General features: G+C 48.7%; 1 protein-coding gene across 5 annotated transcripts in view; it reads left to right on the forward strand.

Annotated features, from left to right (window-relative positions):
- Nucleotides 1-208: 208 nt before the first annotated feature.
- The window catches only part of Tvp23a (trans-golgi network vesicle protein 23 homolog A), a 38515-nt gene continuing 18452 nt past the window's right edge, over nt 209-20271 (forward strand). The window contains exons 1-2 of one of the 5 annotated variants that reach the window (XM_076577877.1): nt 209-498; nt 745-824. In XM_076577877.1, coding sequence (XP_076433992.1) covers nt 490-498; nt 745-824 — 89 coding nt within the window. In that variant the 5' untranslated portion in view covers nt 209-489. The remainder of the gene's footprint in view (nt 499-744; nt 825-20271) is intronic. The other 4 variants (XM_076577879.1, XM_076577878.1, XM_042283544.2 and 1 more) reach the window with 4 other exon arrangements.

The raw sequence follows: 20271 nt of genomic DNA on the forward strand, positions 1-20271 counted from the left end.
TGTGCTACTATACCTGTCCCAGAAAAATCTGCTTTTCATAGAACTTGAAAACTTTCCTTCCAACCTGAGTGTGGCTTCTGGATACTGACGTACATTCATTCATTCATCCCTTCTGGAATCTCCACAACATTCTCTCTCTCTCTCTCTCTCTCTCTCTCTCTCACACACACACACACACACACACACACACACACACACACACACACACACACACACACCTGCCACCATCCCTCACTGTCCTCTCTTTGCCTCAGCTCCCTGCTCTCAGCTTCTGCTAGTTGCCACAGCTTCCCTGGGGATCCTCTCTGGTCCAGCCCCAGCCCGAGACTGCGCACTGCGCAGAGCCCCTCCCCCCACAGACAACCAAAGCAAAGCTGCGGAGCCTCAGCTCCTGGCGTCCCTCCCGGCTGCTTGCTGGGCATCCTAAACCTTGGGCGGTGAAGGGCGGAGCTGGAGCCTGCGCTGTAGGGTCCAGTGGTACCCAGGAGAATGAAGCAGGTAGGCCTGTGGGGATGCCCGGCCGTGAGGATGATGATGGCAAAGAGCCCGAGAGAGGAAGATAAATGCACTGGCCTTGGAGCCTAAGGCTGAACGAGGCCCAGTGTAAAGAGGGAGGGGAAAGCCTGGAGTGGTGAGGGAATAACGCTAGGAGAAGCAGAGGTGTGCCCAGAAAGAGAGGGCCCTTAGGAGTGGAGGCCGGGTGTGCGTCGGTGGGGCCTGCATTCTGTACCTGGTGTCCCCCAGGCCCTCGTGGATGATACCGAGGATGTGTCCCTGGACTTCGGCAATGAAGAGGAGCTGGCGTTTAGGAAGGCCAAGATCAGGTATGTTGAGACCAGACCTTGGACCAGTGGTCCCAAACTGCAAATTCATTCATTTAAAATACACAGAGCAACTACTGTGTGCAGTCATACAGACCCTGCCCCCTTGGAGCCTGCAGTTGGCCAGGGAGACTGCTAACTTATGAGGCAAATATGTTAACAGGGTTAGGAAGAAACCAGCATGGTGAGGCAAGAGACATTTCCAAGAGGTGCTCTCACGCTGTAGCACAACCAGGGGGTGTTTCTCTGACTTCTAAGCTGAGAATGAAGGATGAGAAGCAGGCGGCCATAGGGGACTCTGGAGGAAGAGTTCCCAGCTGAAGGAAGAGCACGTGCTGGGGTCCTGCAGCCTTGTTGGAAGGTCAGCGAAGGTGGCTGTGTGGCAGTGTAGGAGGGAGTCGGTGGGCAGCTGGGCAGATGAGAAAGTGCTTGCCACTCTAACCAGCCAGACTGATCCTTGGCGGGTCCCAGACATGCTTGGCACCTGAAGGTGCTGAAGCAGCCAGGAGGCAGCAGGACCAGGGTGAAGAAGTGACTTGGAAGCATGCTGGCCAGTGGCCAGAGAATCCGATCCTCTAGAAACATTCCCAGCTCAGCCACAGCCCCTTGTCCATTTTGCTCATCTCTTCTTCCAACTGGCATAGTTGGCAACCGGTCCCTGGTACCTTCCTTTATTTTTTCTGGTGCTGGGGATGGAACTGAGGGCCTTGTGCACCCTGTTAAGAGCGCTACCACTCTGATGAATCCTCAGCCAGTCCTCTTATCGCCCCCTCCCATCAGCTCTTCCTTAGAATGGAACACACTGCATTCTCTCCCTATGGTCTCTGTAACAAATTATCATAAACACGCTGGTCTCATGTAACTAACTCAGTTGGTGGAGTTCCTGCCTATCATGCACAGAGCTGTGGGTTCCTTCCTAAACATAGCATAAGTGAGGCATGGTGGTGCATGCGTGCATGCGTCTACACATGCACACTCGCACATGTGTGTGCATACTCCTTGTACTTTTCACTAACAAAGGTATTTGTGACAACATCTCAAGCCTGCTCAGCAATCTCAGGTAATTTTCACTTCAGGATCCTTTACTGTGTGAGGTCTGGGGATGTAGCTCAGTTGGCATAGAGTGCTTGCCTAGCATGCAGGAAGCCCTGGGTTCCAGTCCATACCTAGCACTAAATAAACTGGGCATAGTGGCACACACCCATAATCCCAGTGCAAGGGACGTAGAGGCATCTTGGTCATCCTCAGCTACATGGTGAGTTCAGGACCAGCTTGGGCTGCATGAGCCTTTCTGTTTCTGTTTGTCTCTCTTAGATCCTTTACTAAATGAAGATGCCAAGTCTAAAAAATGTGACATCCACAGGTACCAGAGACAGGTTCCAGATATTGAAGGCACATTATTTATCCTTCTGTACTGTGGGAACTGGAGTCCTAAGTGGAGGAGTTCATAGATCATGCAGACAATCATGTGTTCAGTACCTGATGAATATCACCTGTGGGCCTGACCCTGGGCTGGTACATCAGGTTATGCAGTGTGCAGGACCCAGCCCCTGCCTATGGAGTTGCCCAGGCTAGAGTATAAGGACACCTCTGCCATGTAAGGGTCAGGTCCTGCTTTGCTGGGCGCTGTCCTATGCAGCCCTTGCTTGCTTGCTAGCTCTCAGCTAGCTTTCTTCTCCCGTGTGCTGCTCAGCAGCCCCTGCCTAGGGAATGGTGCCACCCACAATGACTGGGTCTCTGACATTAACAATGAAGACAGTCCCCCACAAACATGCCCGCAGGCCACCCTGATCTGGATAATTCCACGTTGAGACTCTTCTCAAGTGATTCTAGGTTGTATCAAGTTGACAGTAAAACCAGCCAACCCAGATGTATTCACCAGCTATATTGTGGTGGTTACTAGCTACCTGTGGCTGTTGGGCATTGGAACTGTGGCTAGTGATATGGAATTTGATTCTGTTTTCGTATAAATCTAAACAGCTACATGTAGCTGCTGTCCTGGATGAATCAGATCTAGAGCTCTTTTTCCCTAGAAGTATTTTGTCGGGGGCAGTGTTGGGGTCAGAACTGCAGGATGAAGACTGCCTTAGCTTCTTTCCTGTTGCTGTGGTAACCCTGACAACTTAAAAAAGGAAGCAGTGTAAGGAAGGAAGGGTTTTGTGTGGCTCACAGTTCAAGAGCCAAGTACAGCATGGTGGGAGTCGCCATGGCAGGGGCTGGTGCAGCTGGTCAGAGTGCATCTCTAGTCAGGAAGTGGAGTGGAATGCTTGTGCTCAGGTCTGTTTCCCTTTTTATATGATGTAGGATCCAAGCCCGGGGGATGTTGCTGCCAATGGTGGGCAGGTCTTCCTACTTCCATCAGTTTACTCAAGATAATCCACCTGGGTGTGCTGAGAGGCCTGTGTCTCAGATAGTTCTAGATCTCCTCAAGTTGGCAATTGAGATTACACATCATAGACTGATTTAGGAGCAGAAGAAAGCAGAGTCTATGGAAGGTACAGTCTACCTTGACTGTGTGGTAGTTGAGATGTGAGTGATGGACAGGAAACTGGGGAGATGGATTAGTGGACAAAGCACTTGCTATGCAAACCTGGGAACCCGAGTCAGATTCCAGCACTCACATAAAATGGTGAATGGCTGTGTGTGTCTATAACCCCAGTGCTTCGGCATTGGAGACAAGATTAGGGTTTCTGTCCACTAGCTTAGCCAAAAAAAAAGGTGAGGTCCAGGCTCAGCAAGAGGCTGTGTCTCAAGGTTAATGCCCTTTTCTGGCAACACGCGCGCGCGCACACACACACACACACACACACACACAAACTACACAGGTAGTCAGGGATGATGTTCATGCTTGTGGTCTGGGGCCCAAAGTTAAAGGAACGCATGTAGAGCAAATATGTTTGAGTGGTCCTTGATGGACTGCCATGGAACATTTAGTTCAGTGGGCAGCAGGGACAGGTACCTCGGAGCTGGAGGAATTACACTCACTGTAGATCTGGAGGCAGCTACTCACCAATCTCAGAGCTGCCGATCCCAGAATCCTCTGATGTGCCGATGCTGATTTATCAGCCTGCCCAGGGATTAGTGGATTCACCAGGCATGTGATGTGTAGGCAATCTGGAGAATGAGCACCCTCAGCAGTGTGGAGAATTAGGTTCTTTATTTTGTTTTGGTTTTAGTGTGGTTTATTGAGACAGGATCTTACTATATAACCCAACTCTAGGATCCTCCTGCCTCCACCCAGGCTGGTCTCGCTATGAGCTTGAACTGGTTCTTCTGCCTTTTCCTCCCAAGTGCTGAGATTACAGGTGTGTGTCACCACACTTGTTCACGTGGTTCTAGAATGTCTTGATTACAGTTTCTATTGCTGTGATAAAGCACCGTGACCAAAGGCAACTTGGGGAGGAAAGGGTTTATTGGACTTAAAACTCTCAGGTCACAGCCCATCACTGAGGAGTTAGGGCAGACCTCAAGGCAGGAACCTGGAGGCAGAAACTGAAGCAGAGGCTGTAGAGGGGTGCTGTTTACTGGCTTTCTCTCCATGGTTTGCTCAGCCGACATTCTTATAACATCCAGGACCACCCGTCCAGGGGTGGTACCATCTCCATTGAGCTGGGCCCTTCCCTACAGATCATCAATCAACAAAATCCTGTATGAACTTGCCTATAGGCCAACCTTATGGAAGCATTTTCTCATTTGAGTGTCCTGCTTGCCAAGTGACTCTAGCTTGTGTCAGGTTGACATAAAACTAACCACACAGAGCTCAAACTCAGTACCTACTTAAGCATTCAAGGGGATTCTTAACTGGGGTGTCCGAGTGGGTTTTTGGGGGGTGCTCCAGGAACCTTTGAAAACTCTTATCTGAGTTTCACATAGGTCATTCTGAGTTATCAAAGAGGCCAAAGTTCTGAATCACTGGTATAGCATGAAGACCATTGTTGGGGAGTTTCTTGTTTACTTGGCATTTTGCAGTAGGGCATTCCTAATCCCGTGTTGATTGCCTGTTGATTGCACGTTGACTTTAAAGTCAGATGCTATCATAGAAGGAGGCTGTAGCCATCGTCCACTTCTTCCCTTATCATTCAGTGGTCTTGGGTCACCATGCCTTGCCTCCACTGACCTGTCTGTAACATGCACAGGTTTGACCAGCTTAGTCTTGACGTGTGGCTGCTAAGCAGCTACCGGGTGCCTGATGTGTGCCCTGTAGTTACTGTCCTACAGGTCGGGGAGGTACAGTGCTGAGGCTGGGTTCCTTAGGCACCATGGAGGGTGTCATTCCACAGCATAGCTGGAGAGGACATACCTGCCATCCTGTGTGTGTGTGTGTGTGTGTGTGTGTGTGTGTGTGTGTGTGTGCATGCGAGTGTGTGTGTGAGAGGGGGGGTGGGGGGGTGCATGCACACGCACATGCTAGTGTGTATGTTCCCTGGGTTGTTCTGCATTTTTCTTTTTGGTTAGTTTTTTGAGGCAGGGTCCCCATATGTAGCCCAGGCTGACATTACAGGGCTGTGCTACCACACCCAGTCTGCTTAATTTATTTTACTGTGATTTTTAAAAAAAAGACAACAATGTATCCGAGCTCTGTCTTTCCCTTTGTACAGGACAGTGGTGCTTGGGTAAGTTCACATCACTGCAAACTGGAACTTTTTAATCCCGCAGAAGTGAAACTCTGCGCCCATTACACCTTTCTGCATTCCCATTAACTACCTAACCACCATTCTGCTTCCTGTCTTCTCAAATCTGAATCACAGCGTTTGCCCTTTATGGCCACTTCTTTTACTGACTACAATGTTCTCAAGGTTTATCCCTGAATTTTCTCCTCCCTTAAAGCTGAATATTAACCCATGTTGTGAGTCTGCCACGCTCACAGACAGTTGTTGACTTCTACCTCTCGACCCTTGTGGCTAATACTGTCCTGCCAATGGGTTTGCACACCCCACCTTAGAGACCATACCCCCAGTTCTTTTACGTATAGTGACAGCAGCAGGTCTGTGGGCTGTGTGGAAGTTCTCTTTTTATGTTTTGAGGAACTTGTGAACTGTTTCCCAGAGCAGCCGCACCATTTTACAGTCAATGGACTCTCCACACCCTTGCTAACACAGCGTTTTCTGTAGGGCTTTTTGTTTGTTTGGGGTTGCTGTTCTGAGGCAGGGTGTCATGTAGCCCAGGCTGGCCTCAAGCTCCCTATGTAGTCAAGGAGGACATTGGGTTTCTAGGTTTCCTGCCTAGTGCTAGGACTTCAGGACCATGCCTCCATATCCAGTGTGTGCAGTGCTGGGAATCCAGGACCATGCCTCCATATCCAGTGTGTGCAGTGCTGGGAATCCAGAACCAAGCCTCCATATCCAGTGTGTGCAGTGCTGGGAATCCAGGACCATGCCTCCATATCCAGTGTGTGCAGTGCTGGGACTGAGCCTAAGGTTTCAGGCTAGGCCAGCACTCTCCCAACTGAGCTACATCCCCAGCCCAAGAGATGTTTTCTTGTCCTGAGACAGGTTCTCATTGTAGACCACACGGGTCTCATATATCACTCATGTGTCATGTCATGTGTATGTTCAATCAAAATGCAGCTGGCATGCCATCAACTCAGACAGTCTGAGGCTCAGTGTGGCTTTGGTCACCGTGACCTCATTCCATAATTATTTCACCATCCCAGATGGAAACCCTGTACTTATTAGACAGTCACTTCCCATTTCTCCTTCCCACAAGCTCCCAGCTGCCACCAATATACTTAGTAAATTGCTTATTCTGGATGTTTGTTATAAATGGCATGTGTCAGGATATTCTAGAAATACAGAAATAGTATGCATGTGTACATGTGTATTTGTGCATATGTAGGAATGTTATGGGTATTTGTGAGTGTATGTGTGTATATGTGTATGCGTGTGTAGGTGTGTTATGTGTGTGTGTTCATCTGTGTGTATATATAGAATGAAAAATTGTACATTATAGATATTTGGTTATATATATATATATATATATATATATATATATATATATATATATGTATATATAATGGTAGCTTGGTTCACATTATTTTGTGGCCTGAGAAATCCCAGGATCTATTAACAAACTGGAGCTCCCATGAAGTTGGTGAGGGCCCCAGTTCAGTCTTTGAAGAGCTGGGGCCAGTGACATGAGGCCCGGTCTGAATCCCAGGGCTCCACTCTGCACATTTCTGTCTGTGTTGAATGTCTAGGCTGGGTGCTCTGATGTCTGAGGGTGGAGGAGATTAGTGTCCCGCTCAGCCTGAGAGTGAACCCCTCTTCCTCTTCCCTGTTGCTCTGTGCTCAGGCCCTGGTAGAGGTCTGAGCCCCACTTGCGGGTGTGTGTGTGTGTGTGTGCTCCTTTTCATGGTCCTCCATTCAAATTCCAGCTCCTTCTGGAAACATTCTCAGAGACATACCCACAAATAGTGTCTTACCAGCCAGCTAGGCATCCCTTAGGCCAGTGAAATTCACGTATGAAATTATACACTGTCTGGGTCCCCCCCCCCTCGTGTGTGTGCAGGTATATGTGCATGTGTGGAGGCCAGAAATCAACCTTAGCTCTCATTCTTCGGGACCCACCCACCCACCCACTTGGTTTTTTGAGATAGGGTCTCTCACAGGGACCTGGGACCTGTGTCTTAGGCTAGGCTAGCTGGCCAGTGAACCGGGAGCTGCCTGTCTGTTTCTCACGCACTGCTGTTATGAACAGAGACTGCCACATGGTTGCATGGTTGCATGGTTGGTATGGTTGTATGGTTGCTGGGGTGAACTCGGGTCAGTAATGCTTGATCAGCAAGTACTTTCTGACTGAGCCCTCATGGATTCCAGGTTTGTCTCTGTCTGGGTGTTTAGCCACATTTAATTCCTCTTTATGACCAAATACCATTGTGTGAATGTACCACATTTTGTTTATCCATTCATAAGTTGATAGGTATTTGAGCTATTTTTGCTTTTCAGTTCTCATTAATAATGTTACTATGAGCATTTGTGTCTATGTTTGGGGGTAGGGCATATGTTTTGGTTCTCTTAGGTACTCACCTAGAAGGGAAACCCCAGAGCGCTGTGGAAGCTCCGCTATACTGCCAGTGGGGAGACTTTTAGCCACCTTGAAGAACGCATGGGGTCCTGGGCTTCTGGTCAGGGAGACCTAGATTTGGACCTCAATTCAGCATCCCCACGCCAAGCACCTGCACCCCAGAGTTTGAGTCTCAGATGCCTTTGGAGGCATGAATGGCTTTTGTGTAACGTTGCCTCCTGAGCTCCATGGAAGGACACAGGGCCATGCCCCTGCATCTCATCAGGAGACACAGCCCCGCTCCCCCTGGAGTACCTTTGCCTCTGCCATTCATCTGGGGTGTGTTTTGCTGCCAGGGGTGGTAGACTAACTTAAATCAGCAGATTGTCTTTTTTCCCACCAACATTTCCTCATGGTTCCATCCTCCTGGGCCCAAGGTCTTCCTGCCCTCTTCCCAGGGCAAGTAGTGGGTTCAATAATTTCAGGGATCCCTGGGACTTTGGGAGACCCAAATCCTTCCAAGACAGGCCTGTGTCAGCCCAGGTCTTTACTCACAGTGATCCTGAACTCAAACAGGGACCACAACACTTTTTAAGATCCTCAGTTTTCTAATCTGTAAGATGGGGTGGTGGCAACTTCATGGTACTGTCCTATGAGGACCACAAGAGGCAGCCATGAGTGTGTGATGTATGTAAAGAGGCATTGGGTTCCGAGGCACCACTCAAGACTGCATAAAGATGTTTATTACTTTATTGATCTTGTGGCTTCTGGGCCTAGCCTCTTTGTACAGGCCTGGGGTGCGCACAGTCCTGGGGTGCACACAGGCCCTTAGTGGGATGGGATGCTGCACTGAGGGTCTTCCTGAAGCCGGCTGCTGCCTCTCCATGGAAAGCTATGCTCACTCTTTCACATTTCCTTTCTTTTAAATGTTCTGTGTTTTCAGACATTTCTTTTTATTTTTTTAAGGTGTGCATGTGTGCTCAAGCGTGCACATGCGCATGTACCCAGCATGCTCATGCTTTCAAGGCACTGTCTGCATGAAGTCCCAGCGAATCCAAGTGCCGTGGGTCTCAAGTGTTGTCCCTCGGTGTAACAGTGTTCTCCTTCCCCACACTGATTTGGGGGGTTGATCTTTGTCTCAGATGTCAAAATTAGTTTGCTTGCAGGGTTTGATTAGAGCTTCTCAGTAAGGTCAGTCTGGGGAAGTGTGTGTAAAAATTTTTTAAAGATTTATTTATTTTATTTTATGTGTATGATTGTTTTACCTGCATGTATGTATGTATGTATGTATGTATGTATGTATGTATGTATGTATGTATGTGCACCATGTTTGTGCCTGGTACCCCTGAAGGTCAGAGGAGGGCATGAGACCCCCTGTAGCTGGAGTTACAGATGGTTCTGAGCAGCCATGTGGGTGCTGGGAACCGAACCCAGGTCCTCTGCAAGAGCAACAAGTACTTCAAGGCCTGAGCCAGCTCTCCAGTCCAAAGTGATTTTATTTTTTATGGATCCCAAGCTGGTCTTAACTCCTCATGCAGCCAACAGTACCCTTGAAATTTTGATCCTCTTGCCCTCCACCTCTTGAGAGCTGGTATTCCAGAAGTGTGCCACCACATCCAGTTTATGTTGTGCTAGGGATCAAACCCAAAGTTTTGTGCATGAGATGCAAGCAATCTGTAGACTGAGAGACATGCCCATCTCATGAATATGAAATTGAGAACTCTGTCCTCTGCTCTTAGACCCACAGCAAGCCACATGTTAGTGGGCTGCAGATATGCAGGCAAGCATCACATGAATGAAAACTATCCACAGTGGATTGAGCTCCCCATGTTGCATACAGAAACTGTTCTCACAGTGAGACTTGGATGATACTGGCTGCTTTCAGAATGAAGTCATGTGGAATGCCCAAGAACCAGGAACAGGTTATCCAGCACTTTCCACATGCAGACACCACTCTGTGGTCTGTGTATAAAGGTTCATTGCCTTTGCATGGTCAGCCTGTGGTATGGCTACTAATAATATGGTCAGATCAAGATTAGGGAAACTGAGGCAGAGAGGTGAGTGAGTTGCTCAACATCACAGTGGCATTAGGTCAAGGATCTTAACCTGACCAGCTCTGAAGCCCATGTTTTATGTTATATTGTATTTCATTAGTGGGGGTATGGGGATGAATTGACTTGTGGGGGGACACTGGGTTAGGAGCATCTGTCTTTGTTCCCTGGGGAAGACTTCTACGTTCTATGTCAATATAGATATTATGGAATCGCCTCTGCTAGCTATTCACAGTTTCTCCTTCTGGCCAGTCTTTTTTCTTTTCTTCTTCTCCTCCTCCTCTCCTCCTCCTTCTTTTTTTCTTTTGAACTGGCCTGGAACTCTCATTGTAGCCAATGACAACTTTGAACTCCTGATCCTCTGATTTCTACCTCTCTAGTGGGGTCACGAGTATTACCCCACCATTGCTGTGACCAGATCACCGTGTTTGGTGGGGTGACCTGTGCACAGCTGGTCATTAGCAGCATCTCTGTGCTCTGCCCTCTAGGCACCAGGAGCATCCAAACCATCACTTGGTGGCAACTGAAAACGTCTTCAGATACTGTACATGTCCCCTGTAGACAAAATCACCAGTTTGGGATTTAGAATATTCTCTGTTGGGAGCTGAGTTTGTTCCTCAGTTAGTTGGTCCGGCTTTTTGAGGCCTAGGCTGGTCTCACTTCTCTATTTAGCCAAAATGGCGTTGTCCTCCTGATTCCCTTGGACAGCTCCCGAGGGCTGAGATTACAGACGGGGTCCACTAAGCCCAGCTTCTCCCTAGAGTCTGGGTCTAGATAAGTTAAGACTTGTGTTTAAGGGAACTTGTAGCTGTTTCATTACTTCTGTGTGTGACATTGATACACAAGAAGCTGGAGATAGAGGAAAGGGAAGCAAAGGGGTGGGTGACAGCACTTGAGATGGCTTGGTAGCAGTCACTCTTGTAAAACCGTGTAAACACACTTGGTTTGCTACACACACACACACACACACACACACACACACACACACACACACGCAGCACACACAGCACACACACACGCAGCACACACAAGCACAAGCACTCATATACACATACAGGCACACACACACACACACACACACACACACACACACACACACACCATGCTCCAGAATACTAAGGAAACAATAATTTTCATTTTCTTATTAACCCAAAATGTCTGTCTATTCAGCTGATGAGGACCCTCACCAAGACTCCCACGTACCTTTGGAGAACAAGTTATATTGTCCCTAGCTCTCTAAAATAAATTTAGAAAAATATAGAAATAAGGCACATAAATAAAAAAATTTAAACGCTGGCATCACAGAGTGCACCTTTCATCCCAGCACTCAAGAGACAGAGGCAGAGGGCTCTCTTAAGTTTGAGGCAAACCTGGGCAGCAGAGCAAATTTGTAAATGTGAAGCCAGCCTCAGCTACAGACTCTATCTACCCCCTCAAACAGCAAACGAACAAACAAACAAACAAACAAAAACCCAGACACATAAGCCAGTTCCATCCAGAGTGGGTTGTTTAATTTTGAGGAAGGTTCCGGAACACCAAGGAAAATAACCCTCAAAATGGAGGAACTAGTGAGATTTCAGTTCTCTTTGATCAGGCACATCATTGCTTATTTTGAAATTAATTCCTCACATCTCTAACAGCTCCACTTCCCCTTACATGTGTATTTCTTGTTCACATGGACTTGCCTGTGTGAGCTGGGTCAGCAGGAAAGCCATTGAAGGATAACTGCACTGAACTTTAACCACCACGTCTGGAAAGTGTTTGGAGATGAGGGATGGGCATCAGTCGAGGTCCAAGGGGCTTCGTTTGGATTGGGAGGAGTAAATGTTGAAAAACTGGTACAAAGCTCATTCATGTGTGCTGGCGACATTGTCTTGGGAACTTGTGGTTGATACCCAGATTCCTTAGAGCCCCCTGTCTGATCCTGGCCCACTGGCCAGAAGCTGTGTCCACAGCTTGGGCCCCTACAGTTATTAAAATGTCACTGAGCATTGTCTGCCCTGGGACAGGCCTCTGTGACTAAAGGGGTCAGTGCTCTGAAGTCAGGGCTAGCTGGTGACGCTGTGCACCGTTGTCTGCTCTGATGGACGGTAGTGCTGCGATATTCTAACGGCTCTGTTGGCCCATCCACATTATGGAGAAGTCCCACATATGACTCCCTGTAGAAGGGTGTGGCACTCCATTTCATTCAGGGCACTCTGGCCCAGCCTATGCCTGGCAAACAGTAGGCACCCAGTCAATGGGCTATTGTTTGAAGCTCAGTTTATTTAGTTATATTTCTGGAATGGTGTTGAAGATAAATTGAAAAATATTTTGTTATAAAATTAATTCTATGTCTCTAAGCAATTTAAACAAGGTCAAATTAGGATCAGTGATTTTTTTTGCATTTCTTAAAAACAGATGTGTGTGTAGAGGTGGGTGCATGTGTGTCGTGGCAGTTGTGGAGGTCGGAGGACAACTTGGAGGAGTCTCTCTTTCCATCATGTAGGCCCCAGGGGCTGAACTCAGGTCATCAGGCTTGGCAGCAGGTGCCATTACCTGCCAGCGACATGCTGGCCTATCTGTGGTTACTTTGAATGCCAAATTCACCTGCAAACAAAAATACACATAGACCTCAAATACAAAGTGTACTATTTTCAGTATGGTGGGACATTTAAATGCTCAATGAAACTCCAAATAAAGGCCCTGTAAAATATAGCCACTAGATACGTTAACTTGAAAAATAATGCTTTGAGTTAATATCCATAAAAGAATTTTAAAATATCTTTTAAAAAAGATTTTCTTTCAGAGATGTAAATTTTGAATGTGTAAAAGTGTTTCGGCTTAAGCCGGGCGTGGTGGCGCACGCCTTTAATCCCAGCACTCGGGAGGCAGAGCCAGGCGGATCTTTGTGAGTTCGAGGCCAGCCTGGGCTACCAAGTGAGCTCCAGGAAAGGCGCAAAGCTACACAGAGAAACCCTGTCTCGAAAAAACCAAAAAAAAAAAAAAAAAAGTGTTTCGGCTGCGTGTGTGTGTGTGTGTGTGTGTGTGTGTGTGTGTGGTATATATATATATATATACCATGTGTGTGCCCGATACTCATGGAGTTTAGAAGAGGGCATCAGATCCCCTGGGACTGGGGTTACAGACCATTCGGAGCTGGGAAATGACCCCAGTCCCCTGGAGAGTCCTCTTGTGCACAAGCCTTCTCTCCAGCCCTGTAGAAGCATTTTGAAAGTGTTGTTTTTTAGAACAGCACGACGAAGCCAGGCATGAAGGTACACTCCTGCGATCCCAGCACGTGGGAGGCAGAGGCAGGTGGATCGGAGGTCCAGGGTCCTTCTCATCTATATAGGGAGTTCAAGGCTAGCCTGGGCTACATGAGACTCTATCTCAGAGTAAATCCATCAGGCAATCCATCAACAAAAGAGAGGCACAAATAGCTGACATATGCCCTTACTGTGCTCACTCATCCCAGAGTACTTCACTGTACGTTAAGAACAGGACATTCTTCCAGAAGCAGAGCACAGGACGAGAACCCTGGGCTTTATCTAAGTACACTTTGTTTCCTCAGGTCCTTTGCAGCTTGTGTGCCCTCGGGGGTCAGTCCTGGCAATGTCGCCTGGCAGAGACACCACTCAGTGTTATCTCTAAAAGTGTGTTCTATTCTTGAACCCGGTCACCACCACAGATGCCCTTTCTTCCCCTCTGATCCTGTTTACCTGTAATCCCAGTTTTGGTTTTGGTTTTGCAAAACTAAGTCTTGCTGTGTAGCCCAGGCTGGTCTGGAACTCACAATCCCCGTGCCTCAGCCTCCCAGATAGGAATTCTTAATTATCTCTATCACTCAAAGGACCCAGGATTCTTTCAAGAGAGGGAAGTAGATTCAAATCTTTGCTTTCCCCTCTGGACTGGTGCTTGCCCACCAGACCTTGTGTGTGCTGGATAAACTGTTCTCTATCCCCAGCTCTCTTTTTCTACTTTGTATTTTCAGACACAGACTTACCAAGTTGCCTGGATGGCCTTGAACTCAGTCAAGAAATGAAAGCAATGAACTTTTGATTTTCCTTAGACCTTTGGAGATTTCAGGCCTGCTTCCCGGTGGTGTGTCTAGGAGGACTTCAAAACTTGGGGCAGAAACCAGTCCGACTGGCTCGGAAATAGCCTTCAATGCCAGGAAGGAGGGACACTTTGAAAACCACATGTGGTTGTAGAACAATTAAAAAAGCCAGCCTGGCCGGGCGGTGGTGGCGCACGCCTTTAATCCTAGCACTCGGGAGGCAGAGCCAGTCGGATCTCTGTGAGTTCGAGGCCAGCCTGGGCTACCAAGTGAGTTCCAGGAGAGGCACAAAGCTACACAGAGAAACCCTGTCTTGAAAAACCAAAAAAAAAAAAAAAAAGCCAGCCTGTGGGCCTCCCACACCCGGTAGAGGTGAGGAGTCCATGCTGGCTGATTGGACAGGGTGTCACTCAATTCTCCCATCATGTAACCTCCTGCCCAGAGATGGCCTTTGTCTCTGGTCCCCACACAGGGAGCTGTGCCAATAATTTTGTTTTGGGGAGACAGAGCTGAGGACTGAACATGAGGCGGAAGACTTGTAGCATTCAGAGAAGTGTTCTGATTACAGAAACACTGAAGTGGCTGAAGTGGGCTGGAGAGACGGCTCCAGCAAACAGCGGCGACTCCTGCAGACACCCTGAGTTTGGCTCCCCAGTCTTTTCCTGGTCTGCCGTGAACAGTCTCCATTCACGTGCCCCGGCCATATGCCCTGTCCACAAAGATGGACTGAAACCCTCTAAAACCATGAGCCAGAATGTGCCTCTGTCTTTATGAGTTTATTCTCACGGTGTAGCAGTTTCGCTATTCTCTAGAATATCCCAAATGCCAGCCTCATCATATCCTTGTCTCCACCTCTTCCTGGAATTTGGAGACCATGTGTGATGCATTTACCTGTGCTGTTAGCTCCGGCCTGCAGGTTAAGCCTGATGCTCTGGGAACATGGAGGCAGACGCAATGCTCAGGGCTCTCAGGGTGGGCCACTGTTCCTACAGCTCAGGCAACTGCCAGCCTATGGCACCATCTGTCAACAAAGCAAAGGACAGCTCAGAAGACATGGAGGCCTACCCAGCGTGGAGTGGATTTGTCACCGCCCCCCCCCCCCAGCCCTCTGCAGTAGGTCGCCTGGGAACACAATTGCTCTTTCGCTTTGAGTCTAGGCAGTTCACCCCTCTGAGCATCAGGGGCCTTGTCTATGAAAAGACTCACTGTTCCCTCTTCACCTATTTTCTCTGGGTTCAAGATAAGTGTTGTGGGCTGAATGAAGTCTGTGCTGAAAGCAATGTTGGGAATCCCTCACCCCCAAGTCTGACTGAAGTGTCTTGCCAGCTGAGAACCAAGAATTACAGCACAGTTGACAGAATTTACTGTGCAGGTTGTCTACCCAAGACACAGTCTTCCTTCTCTATAATGTTACGAGGGTTGGGGCCGGCTCAGTGGGTGAAGGCTGCTGTGTAAACATGAGGATTTGAGTTCAATCCCCAGCACCACATAAAAGCCAGGCATAGTGGCCCACTTCTGTGACCCCATTGCCAGGCAGCAGAAGACAGGTATGGTGAGGCGGTGTAGGGAACGGGTGGGTGATAGAGGCAAGAAGATCCCAGCGGGCTCTCTTGATAGCTAGTCTATGTAAAATAGAACATTTCTGGTTTGGTGAGAGGCCTTGTCTCAAAAATAAGGTGCAGAAATAAGGAAGAACCAGATGTTGACCTCTGGCCTACACACACACACACACACACACACACACACACACACACACACACAGAGAGAGAGAGAGAGAGAGAGAGAGAGAGAGGGAGGGAGGGAGGGAGGGAGGGAGGGAGGGAGGGAGGGAGGGAGGGAGGGAGGGAGGGAGGGATGGATGTTAAAACAGCAATGCCATGTTTTAAAAATACATGTGTGGGGCCGGGCGGTGGTGGCGCACGCCTTTAATCCCAGCACTCGGGAGGCAGAGCCAGGCGGATTTCTGTGAGTTCGAGGCCACCCTGGGCTACCAAGTGAGTCCCAGGAAAGGCGCAAAGCTACACAGAGAAACCCTGTCTCGAAAAACAAAAAAAACAAAAAAAAAAAAAAAAAAAAAAAAAAAAAAAAAAAAAAACCATGTGTGGGAACACATTCCTTTACCAGACGCAAAAGGAGGAGGGAGGACGTTACAAACCCTTTAACAAGTTCTTTCAGAGGCCACCAAAATTGCATACCTGGCTTCTATGCTAAAACCTGAGGGTATGGCTTTCTCTTGGAGCCCACATGTACGATTGAGTATGGACCCTCTTTTCCCAGAGCCCCCTTCTTCCTAAGACCATCCATTCTTCAGTCTGTTTTTAAAATTTCTTCTTAATGAACATCAGCTCTGGTGCTGGGGTGGAGTGCAGTTGTACAGTGCTGGCTCAGCATGCCTGACGCCCTGGGCCCATCCCCAGCATGCCTGATGCTGCCCTGGGCCCATCCCCAGCATGCACTTGGGAGATGGAGGCAGCAGGGCCAGAAGTTCAGAGTTCCTCAGGCTGCTGAGGCAGTATTGTGGAACTGTGTCTCTGGCCCACACCCCTCAGCCACAATCACGACTCTGCTCCTTCCTACCTGGAGAAGCTCTGAGCTCAGCAAAGGGAGATGGCAGAGCAGTCTCTCTGTGCTGCCCAGTACCAATGTGTCGTTATCCCTGGTCACCGCCCACCGGGCCCTTTAGTGTGTCACATTTCCCATGTGATTGTCCCAGCAACTCCATGCAGTCGGTGCTGCTGTGGCTGCACTCACTCACCCTCCACGACTGCCAGTGTGCAGCTTCCACACTGTGGCTGAACAGTGCCCCCTGGAGATGTGCATCATGGCAGCTCTGATTCACCCCATTTCACAGATAGGACCCTGGTCCATTCTTCTGTCCAAGATCACACAAGTCCTCAGTGGAGGAGCTGGGACTTGAACCAGGGCAACCGCCAAGTTCAGAGTCTGAGCTTGTACTGAGGACCCTCTCATGGCTGCTCACTCTGCTGCCTTCTTTCTGAAGGAGAGTCAGTGACATCAGGGCCCTCCCTCCCTCCCTCCTTTTAGCAGCACTTAGTACATTCACAGTGCCATGCACCCTTCCCACTAATTCCAGAATGTTTTCATCACCCCAAGGGAAACCCCACCACAGACACCCTGAGTCCCCTTCTGGTAGCCTCTGGCAACCACTGACACACCCTTGTGTCATCTGCCCATTCTAGAAAGCCCATAGAAGTTAAATCATCACATGTGACCCTTTGTGTCTAGCTTCTTCCACTTAACATGGTGTTTTCAAGGCTCATCCACTTGGTTGGATAGTTGCCCTTCAGCACCCAAGGTGGCTGGCGTCAGGACTCTTCTCGGGTACCAAAATCTGAGGATGGTCACATCCCCATATAAAATAGACATAATTTGACATGCAGCTTATGAACATCTTCCCATATACCGTCAGCCACATCTAGAGGACTTGCAACATCTGATAGAATGACAGAGTCACCTACACAGGTATTTGACCATGTTGCTTAGAAGATGATGATTTTAAAGTCATGTTCAATAGAGTAGCAGAGGGTTTTTTTTTCCCCTCAAATATTTTGGCATGTAAGTTTGGGGTGGGACTGGGGATGTGAATTCATGTGGACAATCATCCTCCAACTTATTTTTTGAGATGGGGTCTTTCAGTGAACCTGGAGCTGATTGTGTTAGGCTGGCTGGCTAGCAAACCCCTGAGGAATGCCCCTGTCTCCACCTCAGTAGCTCTGGGATTCTAGGTGCAAACCACCATGCCCAGCTTTTTATTTGGACCCTGAGGGTCTGAACTTGGGCCCTCATGCTTGAATGTGCTTGGTTTGCAGTCGAGGTGGACACAGACACTTACACAAAGGTACTTCATTATTTTTCTTCATGTTTTAATTGGGATAAATTGACCATTTTAACCATTTTCTCTTTTTTACGATTTTTAAAATTATATTTATTGAGCTAGCAAGGTGGCTTAGTGGGTTATGGCCTCTGCTGCCCGGCCTGACCACCAGAGACCCTGGGACCCCTCATAGCGGAAGGCAAGGGCTCCTGAGAGTTGCCTTCCACTGTGTGGCACACACACACACACACACACACACACACACACACACACATACACTGAATAAATAATGTCAACAGTCGGTTCTTTCCTTCTATCACGTAGGTCCCAGGGATTGAACACGGGTTGTGAGGCGTGACAGGAGGCACCTTTACCTACTGAATGGTCTGGCTGATCATTTTAATTTTTTTCACGTGCATAGCTTTGTGGTAGTAACAACATTCATTTTGTGCGACACCACCACCACCCGTCTCCATGAATTCTCTCATCTTCCCAACTGTACTCAGAAAACAGTCCCCACTGTCCCTACTCCAACACTCAGGAACCCCTATCCTTTTCTTTTCTTAGTGTGCGTGCATGTGCGCGTGCGTGCGTGCGTGCGTGCGTGCGTGCGTGCGTGTGCCACGTGTGCTGGTGTTCTCAGATGCCAGAAGAGGGTGTCCACTCGCTGGTGCTGTGTTAGGCAATTGTGAGCCTCCTGTCATGGATGCTGGGAACCAAAGGTGGATCCCCTGTAAGAGCAGGAAGCACTCTTAACCATTGAGCTGCCCAGCCCCAGTCCTACTTTCCATCTCTGTCTCTGGCTGTTCCGGGCCCCACATACAGCGGAATTGTGGGACACCTCTCCTTTTGTGCTGGCTTCTTCACTGAGCATCAGGTTCTCAAGAGTGGTCCACCTAGAGCAAGTGCCACACGTTAGTGTAGCTGATGACACTCCACTGTGTGGTGACAGCACATTTTGCTTATCAAATGACCTATTGGTAGACATCTGGGTATTTCCTTATTGGTCCATTGTGATTAACACTGTTGTGGATAGCTGTATATAGTACATAGTTTTGTTTGAATCTCTGATATCCATTCTTTGGTGTCTATGTTTTTAGAAAACTCCAGAGCCTTGGCTAAAGGATGGGTCCAGGGCTCTAGCAGCATCAGAGAGTAGATCAGGCCTAACTCAGACTGGTTGGTGCCTGGTGACTCCCTGCAGCCTGGGCTGAGCAAACAGGGCCTGCTGAGTCATCCCCACGAGCTTCCCTCTATTTGATACTGAGCCAACTGGCTTCTAAAGTTGGTCTATGACTTTAAGAAAAAATAAAGAACAGAAACAAGAGGAGAAAACTGCGGTGGCCAGAGGGAAGTTGCTGTACTTCACTTCCGCACACAAACCTCGGCTGCGCAGACTTTTAGTGGGAACTGTGAGTGCTTGGCAACCAGCATCCACTCCAACATCCTGATGGCCCCAGAATCTGCCCGTCCAGGTTCTGATGGGTGCAGGAGGCCATGTTGTCATCCGTCATGATGGAGATGGCTTTGCACCTGAAGCATTCTACAGAAGAATGAGATACAGGAGCCTTGGTGGCAAGTCCTGAGTATGCACAGCCCCCGGGCTCCTGGGGTGAGATAAATTCCTGCTTCCTCAGTCTTGGGTGCCTTCTGTGTCCTGCCCCCCGTTTTATCTTGGCCCCAGTTGACATTGGAGACAATGTAGAAGAGGGCTGTTGATGACAAGCTGAGGTACTGCAGTCCAGCAGGCTCCCAGGAGACCAGGAGACCAGGTGGAAAGATGACTGAGCCCAGGACCAGAGAGAGTACTCCATCTACAAAGTGCTTGTCTTGCAAGTGTAACAGCTAAGTTCAACCCCGGAACCCATGGGAAAACCTGGGCATGGTGGTGCACACTTATAAGCCCTGCACTGGGAAGACAGATAGGTCCTTGGAGCTTGCTGGCCAGCCAGGCTCCTCAGTGGTCCCAGGTCCCAGCGAAAGACCTTGTCTCATACAAATGAGGTACTGGCTTCTGAAGAATGGCAGCTGAGGTTGTCCTCTGTCTCTGCTCACAGAAAAAGAAAGAAAGGAAGGAAGGAAGGAAGGAAGGAAGGAAGGAAGGAAGGAAGGAAGGAAGGAAGGAAGGAAGGACATAAAACTTTAAAGGAAATAGGGAGTTGGTTGGTTGACAGCTCGGTCAGAAAAGCCTTATGAGCAAGTCCGATCTCAGAACCCACAGGAAAAAGCCAGGCATGGCTGCACACATGTGGGTTCCCAATACTGGGAGGTGGAGATGGAGGATCCAGGGGCTCTGGTCAGCCTAGCCGGAGAACTCCAGGTTTAGTGAGTAGCTCTGTCTCTCAAAAACTAAGGTAGATGCTACTGAGCTTTTCCTCTGTACCCCCAACATCCTCAAGCTCATACACATGCCTGCTCACACGAGAGTGCATATGCACACATCACACACACACACACACACACACACACACACACACACACACACACACACACGAGTCTTGTGTTTCCTCCAGGGCAGGATTG

This window comes from Peromyscus maniculatus, chromosome 8, assembly GCF_049852395.1.
Source record: "Peromyscus maniculatus bairdii isolate BWxNUB_F1_BW_parent chromosome 8, HU_Pman_BW_mat_3.1, whole genome shotgun sequence".
Taxonomy (NCBI): domain Eukaryota; kingdom Metazoa; phylum Chordata; class Mammalia; order Rodentia; family Cricetidae; genus Peromyscus; species Peromyscus maniculatus.